Source organism: Chrysochloris asiatica, unplaced genomic scaffold (genome assembly GCF_000296735.1).
Source record: "Chrysochloris asiatica unplaced genomic scaffold, ChrAsi1.0 scaffold00076, whole genome shotgun sequence".
NCBI classification, from domain to species: Eukaryota; Metazoa; Chordata; class Mammalia; order Afrosoricida; family Chrysochloridae; genus Chrysochloris; species Chrysochloris asiatica.
Genome location: NW_006408594.1, coordinates 401,194 through 418,307, shown reverse-complemented (window position 1 = coordinate 418,307; position 17,114 = coordinate 401,194). Strand labels below are relative to the sequence as shown.

The 17,114-nt window shown below is 47.1% G+C and overlaps 1 protein-coding gene across 1 annotated transcript; it reads left to right on the top strand.

Moving 5' to 3' along the window:
• Nucleotides 1–1,233: 1,233 nt before the first annotated feature.
• ADSL (adenylosuccinate lyase) lies at nt 1,234–16,720 on the top strand. The gene is made up of 13 exons (XM_006865164.1): nt 1,234–1,404; nt 6,700–6,903; nt 8,206–8,250; nt 8,974–9,053; nt 10,450–10,621; nt 10,759–10,805; nt 11,292–11,382; nt 11,579–11,648; nt 11,756–11,903; nt 12,658–12,748; nt 13,280–13,369; nt 13,818–13,994; nt 16,601–16,720. Exons 1-13 carry the CDS (start codon nt 1,234–1,236, stop codon nt 16,685–16,687), a joined length of 1,473 nt encoding a protein of 490 aa, XP_006865226.1. The 3' UTR covers nt 16,688–16,720.
• The last annotated feature ends 394 nt before the right edge of the window (nt 16,721–17,114 follow it).

Here is a 17,114-nt window from a genome sequence, read left to right as displayed (position 1 = left end):
ACCTTTTTTATCTTCCGAAGATAAAAGGAGAGAGCAGTTAACAGAGAAAGAAGGACCTATAACCACTAAGAAAAAAGAGCCAGGAATGGAATGAGTCCTTTGAACCTAGGATTCCTGCATTGTGAAGCCGGGTGCAGATTGATGCCAAGATATATGGAGCTTGCCAAGGAATGCCAAGCCTACAAATCCTAAAAAGACATTAGGACCTTTCCCCAGAGCTGACAAAGAAAGTCCTGGTATGGTGCTGTAGGATAAGCACATGACTGCTACCCACAAGGTTGGTAGTTCAAATCTTGGAAACCCTATACAGGGTGAGTCAGAACTGACTTCAAGGCACTTAACAACACCAGTGAGAAAGGAGAGGTGTTTGCAGACCCAAGGATAGCTTTCACCAAGCCACAGGCGATTGACTGCATGGTGTGTGCTGGGAACGAAGACCTAATAGCCAGGAGCGCAGATGCGGAAGTCTCAGGCATCTGCGTCTGTGGTTTGAATGGCACTTGGAAGCAATTGTTGGAATTGTTTCCGCAGTTTAGTGCTAAATAACCTCGATTTCCTTGGGCATCTACCTTTCTCCCCAAAACTGTGCGTGGTGTAGTGGCGGTAGGACGGGTGACAGTAACAAATAACAGCAAATGCATAGAGGGATTTCTAGCTTTACACGTATGAACTCACTGGTTACCACAATCATCTAAAGAGACAGGATTTACTGTGCTTTTCTCCGATGGGGAAAGAGGCGCAGAACCGTTAAGACGTTTATTAAGCGCTATCATCCTGGTGTAGCTCTGTGGATCAGCACTGGACTGCGAACGACAAGGTCGGCAGTTCAAACCCACCAGCAGTTCCTTGGAAACCCTATACAGGGTCTCTATGAGTAGGAACAACTCAACGGCACCGAACAATTTAACAATCATCCTAGTGGCGCTGTAGGATCAGCACTAGACTGCTAACCACTAGGTTAGTCCTTCCGTGGGAGAAACATGAGGCTTTCTGCTCCCATACAGAGTTGCTACGAGTCAATACCGACTCCACCACACTACACAACTACTGGTTTCTTGCAAACGCCGCGAGAAACAACCTTCAGCCAACAACTTTTGACACCCTCGCGACTCAAGCACAATATAATCCCTAGGCGGTAAGAAAGCGGGACTAAATAAAGGAAGTTCCGCCCCGCCGGCCTCTAGCTTCCGCTTCCGCTCGCCGTGTGCTTGCCAGCGGGGTCGCATGTTCGTGATGGCGGCGGCCGGTGACCGTAGCGTGCAGCCGGAGGCTGGTGGGCCTGACAGCTACCGCTCGCCGCTGGCCTCCCGCTACGCCAGCCCGGAGATGTGCTTTGTGTTCAGCGACAGGTACAAATTCCGGACGTGGCGGCAGCTCTGGCTGTGGCTGGCGGAGGCGGAGCAGGTAACGGGCCCGGGGCTGCGGGCGGGGCCGGGCTGGGAGAGAAGGGCCAGGCGACCCGCCCCCCACGTGCCGCGCCCGGGTCCACGGGGCCTGGGTCGCCTGGGCGGCCGTGCGCGGCTATTTTCGGCCGGCGGTCCCAGGAAGGCGAGGCAGGAAGCCCGGAGCTGTCACCTGCTGCCTCACATGGTTTTTGTCCCCGAGGGTTAGCGACGCCGAGGAGGCGGCGAGCAATGGGATCTGTGGTTTCAGGGGCTTCATTCCGGCCATTCCTGCAGGAGAGGACCGCTCCCCACAGACACAGCGCTAGTTCCTGTGCCGCTCCGAGGGGAGAACACCTAAGCGGGAGAGCGCCGTGTTTGCCGGGCGTTTCAGTTCTTAAGAGTTGAGCTGGGATTTGAACCCAAATTCAATCCAGAGTCCGAACACTTACCCGTTTCTTACCACAGTGGTTCAGTATATATATAGTTAGTCCCAGGATTGGGATTCGAGTTTTCTGGGATCTGTAGGATAAGCATTGGATCACAAGGTCAGAGATTTGAGCCCACCAGCCGCTTCCCGAAAGAACGATGAGGCTTTCTGCTCCCTATAAGATTTAAAGGCCAGAAACCGTATGCATGTTAACAACAGCAGCGAGTGGAAACCCCTGAGTGAAAGGAGCTTGGGTGGCGCGGTTAGCCCTGGGTTAGGCAGGTGGACTGTTCATGAAAGGATGGCAGTTCGAATCCTCCATCGTCTACACAGGAGGAAGTCGGGGCTTTTTGCTTCTATAAAGTTTTACAGTGTCTGTAACCCTATGTGGATCGCTGAGTCAAAATTCACTAGACAGATGTGGGTTTATACAAGCGGCTCAGTGCCATTTCAGAAATAACTCCAGAGGGCCCTTCCCAGAACAAGAGTGGAAGGTCATCCAGGGAGCTATAATGTTTCTTTAGCTGCAGGGGAAAATGCCACAGTCAAGTTGGTAAGGTCCTTGCAAATGTCATGGTAATAAGTGAAACAGTCTGAATCCATCCCTATGACCTTGGTACATTTCAGTTGCTGTTAAGTGCTGTCAAGTCAGTTACAACTCATAGTGACCATGTGTATAGGTTTTACAAGGAGCAGCTGGTGAGTTTGAACCCCCAACCTTGGGATACAAATACACCTTGTGGTCCAGTGCTTTAATCCCACAGCCCCACACCAGGATAATCAGTGGAATGTTTCAAACAAGAAACTTCCACCCTAGGGAGGACACATCTCTCAGGAGGAGGTGGTGACAGTATAAAAAAATCTAAGCAAAAGTTTTAAATGCAAAAAGGAATCACAGTTACCCAAATATCCTAATCATAGAGGGGGGGAGGTTACAGTTACTCACACACAACCCAGAACTTGTAATTCTGCAAAGGAAATGTATAGCTAAGCTGTCCCTTGATTTATACAAGCTGGAAGAATAAATTCCAATAGTGGGAGGCAAAAAAAAAAAAAAAAGAAAGAAAGAAAGAAACTTCCACCCTAGATCTCCCCCTCTGCCCCCTGGTCACTGCTCTCAAGAAAATCAGATGGATCAACACTGGACTGTGAACCACAGGTCCACAGTTCAAACCCATCAACTGCTTTTTGAAAACCCTATGCTATACAGGCTTGAGTCTGAACTGACTCGACAGCACTAACAACATATAGTGCCTGATGTGTGCCCACATGGTTTTAAGTCATGAGCGGTGTTAGCTCATTCATTCTCAAAACAGCCTCTGCATAATAAGTACTATTGTGATCCTGTTTCAGATGGGAGAATGGATGCCCAGGTAACAGAAGAAGGTAATATAAGAGGATATTAGTCTGTTCTTGTTAGGTGCCATCCAGTTGGTACCAGTTCATAGCGATCTTATGCACAAAAGAATGAAACGTTGCCTAGTACTGCATCCACCTTGCAATCATTGCTATGCTTGAACCCATTGCTGCTGCCACTAGGCCAATTCATCTTGTTGAGTGTCTTTCTCTTTTTGTTGACCCTGCACTTTACCTCATAATATGTGCAAAGTATGAAAGACAAACCTGGCTATTGGCTATCCTGGCTTCTAAGGAGCATTCTGGTTGTGTTTATTCCAACACAGATTTGTTTGTTCTTTAGGAATTCATGTTGCTCTCAATAATCTCAAACACCATAACCCAAATGCACCAGTTCTTCTGTGGTCTTCTTTATTCATTGCCCAATTTTCACATGCATGTGAGGGTATTTAAACTGCTATTTGGGTTAGCTGCACCTTAGTCCTCAAACTGACATCTTTGCTCTTGAACGCCTAAAAGAGGTCTTGTGCAGCAGATTTGCCTAATGAAATAAGTCAATTGATCTCTTGACTGCTGTGTCCATTCGTGTTGATGGTTGATATGAGCAAAATGAATCGACAACTTGAATCTTTTCTCCATTTATCTTGATGTTATTTATTGGTCCATTGGTGAGGATTTTTGTTTTCTTTATAACTAGGTACAACCCATACCAAAGGCTGAGGTCTTTGATCTTCATCAGTAAGTATTTTAAATCCTCTTCGCTGTCAGCAAGCAAAGTTGTATCATCTGCATATCGCAGGTGTTTCCAGTCTCCTCCAGTCTTGATGCCACGCTCTTCATAGAATCCAGCTTCTCAAGTTATGTGCTCAGCATACAGCTTGAATAAATATGGTGAAAAATACAACCCTGGTGCACACCTTTCCTAATTTTAAACCATTCAGTGTTCCCTTGTTCTGTTCAAACAACTGCCTCTTAGTCTGTGTATAGGTTCCTCATCAGCACAATTGAGTGTTCTGGAATACTCATTTGCCACAATGTTGTCCATAGCTTGTTATGATGCACACAATCAAAAGCCTTTGTGTACTCAGTAAAACACACATAGACATCTTTCTGGTATCCTCTGCTTTCAGCCAAGATCCATCTGAACATCCTCGTTCCATGTTCTTTTCTCATTTCTGGCTTGAACCTCTGGCAGTTCTCTGTCAATGTACTGTTAAAATCGTTTTTGAATTATCTTTAGCAAAATTTTACTTGCATGTGATTTTAATGATATAGTCGGATTATTTCTGCATTCCTTTGGGTCACCTTTTTTTGGAATGGACACAAATAGGATCTCTTCCAATCAGTTGGCCAGGTGGCTGTCTTCCAAATTTCTTGGCATAGATGTGAGAGTGCCTCCAGTGCTGCATCAGTTTGTTGAAAGGTTTCAATTTTATATTCCATCAATTTCCGGAGCCTTGTTCTTTGCCAATTCCTTCAATGCACCATGGACTTCTTCCTTCAGGATCACTGGCTCTTGATCACATGCTACCTCTTGAAATGGTTGAACATCAATCATTTCTTTTTGGTACAGTGACTCTGTGTATTCCTTCCATCTTCCTTTGATGCTTTTTGCATCATTCAGTATTTTGCCCAGAGAATTCCTTCACTATTTCAAGTTAAGACTTGAATTTTTTCTTCATTTCCCTCAACTTGAGAAACGCTGAGCGTGTTCTTCCCTTTTGGTTTTCTAACTCCAGATCTTTGCACGTTTCATTATAATATTTAACTTGGTCTTCTGGAGTTACCCTTTGAAATTTTCTGCTCAGCTCTTTTACCGCCTCATTTCTTCCATTTGGGTGGACTTGAATTCCAGCTTTGCAGTTAGCAGCTGAGTGCATTAACTATTTGCTAGGGTGTCAAAATTAGTTGAATAATATTAACATAATAAAATCATAGTTAAAGAATTTGGGGAGGATGAAAGAGTAGAAGGGTATGAGGAGTGAGGGTAGGACGCTATGTAGCTTCTTGTGGTTCAGTGCCTTTGAATCGGTTCCAATTCGTCGTGACCCTGTCTAGGGTTTCCAAGGAGTGGCTAATAGGTTTGAACTGCCAACTTTGTGGTTAGCAGTCCAAAGCTTATCCTACAGTACCACACTTGGACTCTCACTTGTAGTTACTGACTTGTAAAGGTCCAAGGCAGCCCAGCCACATGTGGCCTGTGAGCACTGGAAATGTGGCTAGAATGACCGTGCCTTTAGTTAGGAAAAGTGTAACTAGCCAGGTGAACCACACTGCACGGTGCAGGTCTATTGAGCAAGCCCAGTCCCCGGGAGTCTCAAATGGGTGGAAGTGCATTATTGTTCCTGGTGTAGCGGTTCCGTGTGTGAATCCAGGGTTTGGAGCTGTGTGCTGCCAGCTGGGCTCATCGATATCACCTAGAATTGCTTGCAGTTGTTCTGAATTTGCTTGCTGGAGTTCTGGTGTGGCACTGTAGGATAAGCACTGGACTGCTAATCTCATTGTCAGTTCAAACCCACACCTGCATCTCCTCAGAAACCCCATGAAGAGTTGCTGTGAGTCGAAACCAACAGTTTTCTGGCTGGCAACATGACTTACAGAATTCCTTAACTGGATCAAATGCAAAGTTGTGGCCTGGTGCCCAGGTGCCCAGGCTTTGGCTGCTTGTGTGCTTGGCCATAAATAAAACTTAGGTGTTATGCAGCTATGGTAGGGGGGAGGGACAGACACCAAAAAGTTTGTGGAAAAGTTCAATGAAAAGATAATGGACTTGACTTTTCCCTTACTAAGTGGATTCTCACTCATGGCCCCCCTTGTGTTGTAGAGTAGAACTGCTCCAAAGGGTTCCGCTGGGGGTACAGTGCTTTGCTGCTAACCATAAAGATTGGCAGTGCAAACCCACCACCCACTCCATGGGAGAAAGATGTAGTTGTCTGTGTCTGTAAAGAGTCACAGCCTTGGAAACCTCCTGAGGCAGTTCTGCTCTGTCCTGGAGGTTCGCTATGAGTCAGAACCTAGTAGGCTGCAGTGGGTCTTGGTTTGGGTTTTAGTCGTCACAGAAACCGATCAGTAGACCTATTGTCCAGGCTACTGCTGGGTGGGTTCAGAGTCAACCTGACATTAGCGGTTCTGTGAGCCATTTTCACATGCGCAGAGTGCTCCAAATAAAAGCCAGGTGAAGGGCTGGAATGACCCAGAACAAAAGATGATGTGACCTTACATTGAAGTTGGGGAAGGCATCTCTGAAAAGATAAAATTTGATTGGAGAAACAGGAGTGCGAGTCGAGGAGAGATGGGGGTGCCAGAGGATGACATTATTGTAAGTTTAGGCGTTTACTTAGAGTCTAACTTACCTGGTTTCCCAGAGAAAGTTCCCCCTCCTTCCCTGCTTGTGTTCCTTTAGTGTCTACTGCTCCAGGTCCTTAATTTGGAGCAAATGACTGATACCTGGAACCAGTGTGTTCTGTGTCACTTCAGTTCAAAGAATGGTAATGCCCGAGGTTGCTTGATTTTCTGTTGACTGCTTTCCAGACGTTGGGTTTGCCTATCACAGACGAGCAAATCCAGGAGATGAAGTCGAACCTGGACAATATCGACTTCAAGATGGCAGCTGAGGAAGAGAAGCGATTGCGACACGATGTGATGGCTCACGTGCACACCTTCGGCCACTGCTGCCCCAAAGCCGCCGGCATTATCCACCTGGGTGCCACCTCCTGCTATGTTGGAGACAATACAGTACGAGCTGTTGAATGGTTCCACCCAGGACTCTCGCTTTATAGCAAATGGATTAAGTTGATTTGATTTTGTTCAGTGTTGGGAAGCGCCTCATTATCATTAGATCTTTAGTGCTAAGGGCTTCTGAGCTGAACACACTTTTGGTACACTTCCAAGATAGTCTAACTCACTGCCATCAAGCTGACTCCAATCCATCAAAACCCTGTATAGGATTTCCGAGACTAAACCTTCACAGGAGCGGTCAGCCTCATCTTTCTTTCGGAGCAGCTGATGGGTCTGAACCACTGACCTTGTGGTTATCCGCCCCCAAACAAGCATCTATAGAGACCTGCATGTAATATGACATGCAGATACTACTGTCCATTGGTCTACTGACATATGCACAATCTGCATTTTAGTGGCTGGAGTAATTTTCCAAAGGATGTTTCCCCATAAAATTGGCTTCTGAAAAGAAAGTTGGAATGCATTACCATTGTTTAAAGCAACCTTTGTTTAAAGCCAAAGAGTCACATAGTTGAACAAGAAGAGTACCAGCAAGAGTTCCTGAGGATTTACCAGGTGCCAGGCACTCTTGTAAGAATTTACACAGTCACTTAATCTTCACAACGCTTGTATGAGATGGATACTGTTACCTTCTGTGACCATTGTTTTATGGAGGTGTAGTTTGTCCACCATAAAAATGTTTCAAGTATAGTGTTTTCATAGATTGACTAAATCCAGCCCTCACCACACTCCAGTTTTAGAACACTTCCATCACTCCAGAAAGTTCTTTTCCTGCCCATTTGCAGTTAGTCCTACTCCCTGCCTCTGACAACCATGGACCTGTTTTTCTGTCTTAGTTTCGCCTTTTCTAGACATTGAGGAGCTCTGGTCACTTAGTGAATTAGGAGCTGGGCTGCTAACTGCAAGGTTCAAATCTAACAGCTCCTCTGAGGAAGAAAGATGAGGGTTTCTAATCCCATAATGATTTGCAACCTCAGGACAGGGTTTCCGAGGCTGTAAATCTTTACGGGAGCAGAATGCCTCATCTTTCTCTCGTGGAACAGCAGGTAGTTTCGAACTGCTGACCTTGCAGTTCGCAGCCTGATTCGTAACCACTACACTACCAGAGCTCCCTGCATTTTTAGAGTAGTAATCCGAGAAGAACCATTTCTGTTAGTTTCTTCTGGTTTGCACAGGGGATTGCTAATGTGAGATAGGCCACTAGCTGAGAGATCCCATTGGGATGGTCAGAAAGATTCTACCATAAAATGGTTTGAACTAAAGCTGTTTCATATAAAATCATTGCCCTTTCCTTTGCAGGACCTGATTATTCTTAGAAACGCATTTGACCTGCTTTTGCCAAAGGTAAGGAGTTGGTGAAACTACCTACCAGCCCTAATTTCCCTGTGGTAGGAGATGGGTACCAAGTCACTGAAGTGTCATTCTGAGTAGAGCATCATTTTCTCGGCTAGATGAGTCCTGGGTCTAATCTGTAGAAATAGTTCTCTTTTTTGGGGTGAAGCCATTTAGATGAAGGAAGCGTAGCCAGAGGTACATGTGGGTCAGGGTTATGACGTAGTTCTGTTTTTTCTGAGTGAATGTTACACACCTGCAGGAATAGTTCATAACTTACTAGGTAGTCACCTCCGTGTTCAGATGTTTGCTGTGCATTCTCCCAGACATCTCAGTATACAAAGATGAGATGGTATGGCCTTGACTTTCAGTGAGCTGTAGATCTACATTTATATGGTGGTGGTTATGTGCCGTGGAGTTGGTTCCAACTCATAGTGACCCTGTACAGGGTTTCCAAGGTTGTCAGTCTTTACAGGAGCAGAAAACCTCATCTTTCTCCCGTGGAACAGCTGGTAGTTTCAAACTGCTGACCTTGCGGTTCACAGTCTGATTTCGTAACCATTACGCAACCAGAGCTCCTTTAGTTTTATATTTGTTACTAAGTACTGTGGAGTCGGTACCGACTCATAGTGACAGGGTTTCCAAGGCTGTAAATTGTCTAAAAGTTTAGTTACTGCTTATATAATAAACTCACCCAGAACTCACCCTCTTCTACCACATGGTCTTTCCCCGTAGCTTGCCAGAGTGATCTCTCGCCTTGCTGATTTCGCCAAGGAACAAGCTGATCTTCCCACCTTAGGTTTCACACATTTCCAGTAAGTGATACGGTTACTTCTTGGGAGTTGGGTTTGTTTGTGGGCCTCTTTCTTTCATTTATGCCTTCAGTTCTTCCCTCTGTGGTAACCTTTGAGGCGAAGTGCCCCCAAAGGTAATTATAACCGATAATTTAGGATCTTAGTGAAGTACTTGTAAGGAATGAACCTATAAGGAAAGCTATCTTGGTGGCAGACTACATCTGGTAGAGTGTTTGGAAAGCATCGGAAAATATAGTATCCAGACCTTAAAAAGTATTCAGACCCTTTGATTTAGTAATTCCATTCTTGAGAAGGTCATCCAAATAATGGGAAAACTCTCTGTTCCTGATCTTTGTTACAGTGTTTCTATGGTAGTAAACACTGGAAACTAAACATCCCACCATAAGAGACTACTTAAATAAGGTAAGGTAAGTGTACTGGTTGGAATATTAGGCAGCCTTTAAAATGATGCTTGTAAGACAGATAACATGGAAATGTGCAGATGCTAACGTTACAGGTAAAAACCAGCAGGTAAAAAACAGACTAGAAGGAAGTACTCCTAAGATGTTAATATCCATTGCTCTGGCTTATGAGATAAGTGGGCAGTTAAATTTTTCCCCTACTTTTTTTATTTTTTAAATGTTTGAGTATTTTTATGATTACCAAATAACCCCCGTTTTTAAAGCTGGTGGTACTCATTTTTGTATGCTTAGTGACAAGTTTGAGCGATGGTTCTGAGTAGTGTCTTAACATCTGTCTTGTGTTTTGGTGGGCCATTGCTTTGGCAACAAGAGTGTCATCTCCTAGAACTTCTGGAAGCCTGGTGAGCTTATTAATAAGGCTTCTTCCAAACTGGGACCTCTCTTGATGGGTAGCAGGAACCTGGAGCAGTTGTTTATGGGAAGGGTTGACGCTCAGCTGAATGTGGTTTGACCACAGCCAATGTTCCCGTCTATGCTGGCTTCCCTGCACACCTGGTGTCACCTGAGCTGCAATTCCTCTTTCCTCACAGTGTCAGCATGGGCTCAGGAGATGTGCTCAGCCTGGTGTGAGTCTAGGGAGAGCCACACAATCGTGGTAACCGGCTGCTGCAGTTAGCAGACCCTGGGAGCTCAGAAAATGCTGGTGGTGTCAGGCATCACTCTGTGTGAGTCTGTGCCATTTTTTTATTAATAGCTGCTTTGTTGAGGAATGAGTCATGTATCAGAAGTTAAGTCCTCTTAAAGTGGTTTTGATGCTTGTCAGCTATCATTTGGAGAAAGTCTTCTAGCACTTCTTTTATCTGCTGGTCTCTCTACCTCTCACTGTAGTGGTTCCCCTTCTCAGGGGCTGCTGGTGACTAGGAGCAGCCATGATGCTTATATGAAGTAAGACCTTGGCTTGAGACTTCTGTGGGTTCTCTCTGGGTTGTTTTCAGGCCTGCTCAGCTGACCACAGTTGGGAAACGTTGCTGTCTTTGGATTCAGGATCTCTGCATGGACCTTCAGAATTTGAAGCGTGTCCAAGATGACCTGCGCTTCCGAGGAGTGAAGGGCACCACCGGCACACAGGCCAGCTTCCTGCAGCTCTTTGAGGGAGACCACCAAAAGGTGTGCTGAAGGCAACATGGCTGGGAGCATGGGGCAGGGTCTTTGCACTGGAAGGAGAGACTTGGGCGAGACGACACTACATGTTTCTGTACTAGACACACCTAGATTTCTATAGGGATGTGTCTTTTCTCTTCAAGGTTGAGCAGCTCGACAAGATGGTGACTGAAAAGGCAGGATTCAAGAGGTAGGGAAGTGAGAGAAACGTGATCGCCCTGTTAAGTTGATGAAAAGTTTGTCCTTGGTGTTCCTCTAGACTTGACTTTCACTTTTTGTCTGTTTTTTTCCTTTGTTCTACCCATTTCTTTCCATCTCTGGCCTGAGTTTTCTAAAGTCTCGATTCTATTGTAATTTAAAAGGAAAGCCATTCACTTCCAAGTTTATCTAGTAGCTGTAGTGAGAGTTTATGGGTTTGTGTGAAATCTGACCTGAAAATTTCCTGAGGGCCTGCAGGCTCCACGAAGGCTCGCTCTAGATTCTTCGATTGGACTGTGGCAGGACGTGGTGCGCTGGGCTGTGCTGCCCCCTTGGGTCAGATCAGTAGTCACAAGGGTGGAAGGACGAGCTCCCACTCGGGTCCTCTGGACTCAGGGAAACTTGGCATGCCGGTTAGACCAAGTGGAGTCATGCTTGGAAATACTGTAACATCAGCTTCTTTTCTCTTTCTTCCTAGGGCGTTCCTCATCACAGGGCAGACATATACACGGAAAGTAGATATTGAGGTGCTGTCTGTGCTGGCTAGCTTGGGGGCATCTGTGCACAAGGTGAGCGGTGTGGCTCTGCGGCACCACAGGTAGATCCAGTTAGCCGCAGACTTCTGCTTCGTTGTGTTTCTCTGGTGTCACCCATCAGTTTTTAGCAACTAGTAGCATATCAGTAAGGGACCCTAATGACGCTGGTCCCTCCCCCAGCTGTCCCTGTAAGAGTGTGTTATGATGGCTGTTCCCCTGCCTTCCTCAGATCTGCACTGACATACGCCTCCTGGCAAGCCTCAAGGAGCTGGAGGAACCCTTTGAAAAGCAGCAGATCGGTGAGTGTCTGTCTGGTGGGTGCTCCAGAGGCTTGGGGGTTGGCCCAGGCACGTGCTCTCTGTCCTCTGACTTCTTGCTGCCTTGCCCCTCCTCCTTTCCTCGGCAGGGTCCAGTGCGATGGCGTACAAGCGGAACCCCATGCGCTCAGAGCGCTGCTGCAGCCTGGCCCGCCACCTGATGACTCTCATTCTGGACCCACTGCAGACAGCGTCTGTGCAGTGGTTTGAACGCACGCTGGATGATAGTGCCAACCGGTCAGTCATCACAGCCAAGCAGCTGGGGGAGTCTGGGAGGAGGAGGACGAGTGCGCTTTGACTGGTGTGTACAAGGCACAGTGAGCATGGTGAGGAGGGGGCAGTGTTGCAGGAGTTCGAGGCCATACTTTGTGGAATGACACATTTGGACCCACATGTAAGGCAGAAGATTACACAGTCAGAGGAGTTAGTGATCACGAGTGCTGGAGAGAGAGATCGTGAGTAGGGGCCAGCGTATGAGAGGCCAGGCAGGCCCTGGAAGGGAGTGGTTTATTCTGAGGGCAGGGAATGTCAGCTGTCACATCTGGGCTCAGTGACAGCTTGATGAGATGGGTTAGAGATCATTTGAAGAGGAAGGATGTGGTAGACTGGCCGGCCAGGGTGGCTGAGAAGAGTAAGGATAAGGAAGTAGGTCCCTGGGTGCTAGTGCCATTAACTGAGGCCAGAGATGCAGGGAAAGAGGAAAATCCAGCTGCACATGGCGAGGAGGGGGCAAGGGAGACGTGGCTGAATGCCGTGCTGTCTAGGTTTGAGCTACAGGTCAACCTGGTGGAGCTGTCCAGCAGATAAGAGGTCTGGCACTTGGGCCTATGTCTGGGCTGGAGGTGATAGGTCTGAAGGCCTTCAGGATGTGGGGTGGTCATTGTCCAAGCAGAAGTCAAGAGGACTTGGGGCAACTTCTTGGGACACACCCTGCATTTCTCTAAAATTTGAATTTGCATAAAAAGATACCTGAGTTGGCTGTTTGTTTTAGACGCATCTGTTTGGCTGAGGCATTTCTTACGGCAGATACTATACTGAACACGCTGCAGAACGTCTCTGAAGGGTTGGTGGTGTACCCCAAAGTAAGAGGCAGAGGATTAAGGAGGGGCTGGAATGTGGGAAGGAATGTGGTCCTGTCCTGCTCTGGGGTGAGGTGTTGGGGGTCTGACAGTGCATTCTGGTCTAGTAGTTCTTCCTAGCTGGAACTCGTCCTTTACGGGAGTCACACACACATTTATAGAAAAGAGAAAAAAAGAAAGACTTTAAATTGGCCTCAAGTAGCACCAAGAATCAGCGGGTGTGACTCAGCCAAGTAAAAAACAGCATTTGGCTGATTTTAAGTCCCTGTGGCAGATGGGTTAATGGTGCTGGCTTCTTGAGCCATGTATGTATGGTTTTAGGAATTATTCTTATAAGGCAACTTTTAATAATTTACTCAGGCCAATCGACTTGTCGTTTTCCCCTCAGTCAGAATAATACTCTGAGTTAATAAGAAAACTGAGAAGTGTGATGTAGAATAAAGTCACCCTTTGGTCTCTCCGTAATACCATAGTACTGTTTCGTCTCTGCATTCTGTTTGACATAGTTGTCACCCTCCTGTTCTGATTGTCTAGGTAATTGAACGGCGCATTCGACAGGAGTTGCCTTTCATGGCCACAGAGAACATCATCATGGCCATGGTGAAGGCGGGAGGCAGCCGCCAGGTTCGTAGCCCCTCGTGCGCCTGGATAAATTAATTGCATCTTTGTCCTGCACACTCCTCCCTCTGAGGAGGAATGGTTGAAGGAAGGCGTTTCAGTTATAACCTCCCATCACAGGATTGGTCCAGAACAGTGATCGTACTCTACCCTAGATGGGGGTGGGTTATTGGAAGTGGACTACTGAGTCACTTAGTACGGAATTCCCTCCATGGGCGTGAGCAGGAAATGGAGCTGATGTGTGTGTGGCTTACAAGAGGAGGAGTCAGGGAGGTGGGCAGCCGGGTCAGAGCTGTCCTAAGATGGCTTCCTAGTGGAGACCTGGCCATCCTAGTGGAGACCTGGCCGAGTAAGGGTGGGTGGAGAGCTGTGTGGACAGCCTGGACTTCTCGAGAGCTTGCAGGTGCCCTCTGTGGGCAGCACGCTGGCACTGCTTCCCTTGCCACCGCCACAGGATTGCCATGAGAAGGTCAGAGTGCTCTCCCAGCAAGCAGCTGCTGTGGTCAAGCAGGAAGGGGGCGACAATGACCTCATCGAGCGTATCCGGGCCGATGCCTACTTCAGTCCTGTCCACTCCCAGCTGGACCGTTTGTTGGATCCTTCTTCCTTCACTGGATGTGCATCCCAGCAGGTGAGCATCGGTCAGGACACGTTCACGACTCCCCCCAAATGCTTGCTCATCCTCACACGGCATTATAGGGCGGCAGGACCTGGAATCCTGTTTCTGCCTCTTGGGAGGAGGAGGTGCGGGTAGGTTAGAGTGAATTCTGAGCAGGGCACTAGCGGAAGGTATGGGTTTGGCTGCTGTGAGCTGCCCCAAGTATTTCACTATGTGATCTCTGATGTCTCTTTGGGTCTAGAGGGAAGCTATGGGGTTCTGCTGGACCAAGATTCCATTTTACTATCTGGTGAGCTAGGCTCCATCCTGACGTCTGGTGCTTACTGGCTGACAGAATAAAACTATGTATCTCTTAGAGATTTTGAGAACTGAATGAAAGGTCTAGTAGATAGTATGGGGAGCAGTTAGGAGTGCCTGGCCTAGCGCCTGGTGCATACTGTTTCTCAGCAAATGGCATTCGTCCATGTGGCCTTTTGGAGAAGAGCGTGTAGTCAGAAAACATTTTGTGTATTGTTTCATCAATTCCAATTTATGTATAGGACAGTGGAGTCCTGGTGTGGCACTGTAGGGTAAACACTGGACTACTAACCACAAGGTAGGTTGTTCAAACCTACCAGCCGCTCCTCAGAAACCTATTCAGGGTTGCTGTGAGTTGGAACAGACTTGACTTGATGGCACTTAACAACTACAGCATAGGACAGTTGTTATGTGTTGTGGAATCGGTTCCCACTCATAGTGACCCTATACAGGGTTTCCAAGGCTGTAAATCTTTTTTTCTTTTTAAAATGTTTTATTGTGAATTATGTGATAGTTTACATGGGAGAACATTAGCTTTACATTCATCCTATGGTATATTCATTGTCGTGGTTACAATCCCCTTCATGCATCATCACCCAACCACAGGGTATTACAACACTGCAAGCCTGTCCCCTGGTTGTCAGCACACAGCCCCTCTCCCTTTCTGTGTCTAAAGTCCCCAGCTGCTCCATCTCTCCACATCATCGTCTCTGCCTCCATCTCAGGCATCACTGCTTCTTTGGGTAGGGTCCCGCTCTCTGCTCTTCTCCATTGATGGTCCCAGGGACCTCCACTCCTAGACTGAAAAATTAATCACTCCCCACCTTGCTATAAAATGTCTACCTGTACATTTCCAACCCTTACAATCAGTCCTGATAACAGTTATTCACTATTGTATCGCAAGAGACCTGTCTGCATTTCATTTCATCAGTTCCGCTTAGACAGATTGGATACTACTCAGTGGAGACTCTACCTTCCTCCACACCCTTTGGATCTAGGTTCCCCCTTGAAAGCTTGTAGGCCAGTCACTTCTTGCTGAGGCTATAAATCTTTACGGGAGCAGAAAGCCTCATCTTTCTCCCACGGAACAGCTGGTAGTTTCGAACTGCTTACTGTGAGATTAGCAGCCCGATTCGTAACCACTATGCTACCAGAGGATAGTAGAACTGCCCATACAGTTTGCTAGACTGTAATCTTCGTGGAGGAGTCCTGCTGTGGCGCTGTAGGATAAGCACTGGACTGCAAGTTTGGAAGTGCAAATGTACCAATCACTCCTCAGATACCCCATACAGAGTTCTGTGATTTGGAACAGGCTCAGTGGCACTTGACAACAACAACAGTGTTTATGACAGCAAATTGCCATATCCTTCTCCTGTGAAGCCCTGGTGGGTTCGAACTGCCGACCTTTCAGATAGCCAAGCACTCAACCACTGTGCCACCGGGTCTCCTTCAGAATACATTTACTGTGTACACAGTATGTGCTCAGGCCTTAGGATTAATTCTGGGTATTTAAAGGTAAGTAGTTAAACAGTGTCTTCTAGTACTGGGAACTTGGTGGTGAAGCCTTCCAAATAGTCATTGATAATAACATGCAGGAATTGAGGGGAATAACATATTTGAGGATCACAAAGGAGAAGGTATGACCCCGTTGAGGTGGGAAAGTTAGGGAAGACTTCTTGGAGGAGCTGGATCTTTGTGACAAATAGGAGTGTCCTGGGAACATGCCAGCCGAGGGAAGGTGGCAGGTACACCATCTAGCCTGGGAGAGAAGTTCCAGTCAGTTGGTGTTGGAATTGTAGAAAGTGCCTCAGAGGTAAGGCCAGGATTTGAAGCTGATGAGAGACAGGAGCGTGTGATAGATGGTCATTATGTTGAAATGACGGTGCTGGTGTGTGTGAGCTGGATTTGAGTTGCACGAGTGGGGAGCCTGCCGCAGAAGGCCACGCAGTAGGTGAGGGTTTTCCACTGAGAAAGTGGTGGTGGATGGAGATGACGGGAGAGAGCAGGAATATTTACGTTAATCACTAGGTACTCGGCTAAATGAGGGAGAAGCAGTGAAGCAGTTCACATGGGTGGGTGGGTGGAGACTGGTGAGACCACCTGAGAGGACGCAGGCTGGGCTGGTTTGTAGGAAAGTGCGGCATCGGTCCCTAGTGGGTGAGCTGCCGGTGGGCGACAGGTTGTTGAGGGAAGTAGAGTCTCTGGTAGAGTACAAGCTTTTATCAAACTAGGTCTCAGAGTTACTAACAGATTGGAAACGGTGTAATCAGTGTGTGTCTCAGCACTTTCTCCTGCCTTCTGTTTGTTTCCTTCTTTGGCAGGTGCAGAGATTTTTAGAAGAGGAGGTGTTTCCCCTGCTGAAACCCTACGAAAGTGTGATGAAGGTGAAAGCGGAGCTGTGTCTGTAGCTTCAGAAAGGAAAGAAAGGAAAAGTCATTGTTGGTCTTGTGAACTTCTGTTGCTGAGGCATGGATATAGTGTTGCTGGAGAGCCTGGTCTAAGTTCCAGAAGAATTGTGGCCTTAAATCAATACAGCACTTTTTCTCCCCACGGGGCTTTCGTGTCTGCTGAGTGTCACGGTGCAGAGGTGAAATCAGTGAACAGGCCATTGTTTCTCCAGCCACTCATGCAGACTCGCATGTAATGACTGGGAAAGCAGACACTCACTGCCATCGAGGCGAACCTGACTCACAGAGAGCCTGTGTGTGGAGGGTTCCCGAGGTGGTCTGTACATTTTTATAGGAGCAGAAAGCCTCATCTTTCTCCTGCGGGGAGCGCCTGGTGAGCTTAAATTGCCAGCTTTGTGGTTAGCAGTCCAGTGCTTAACCTACAGCA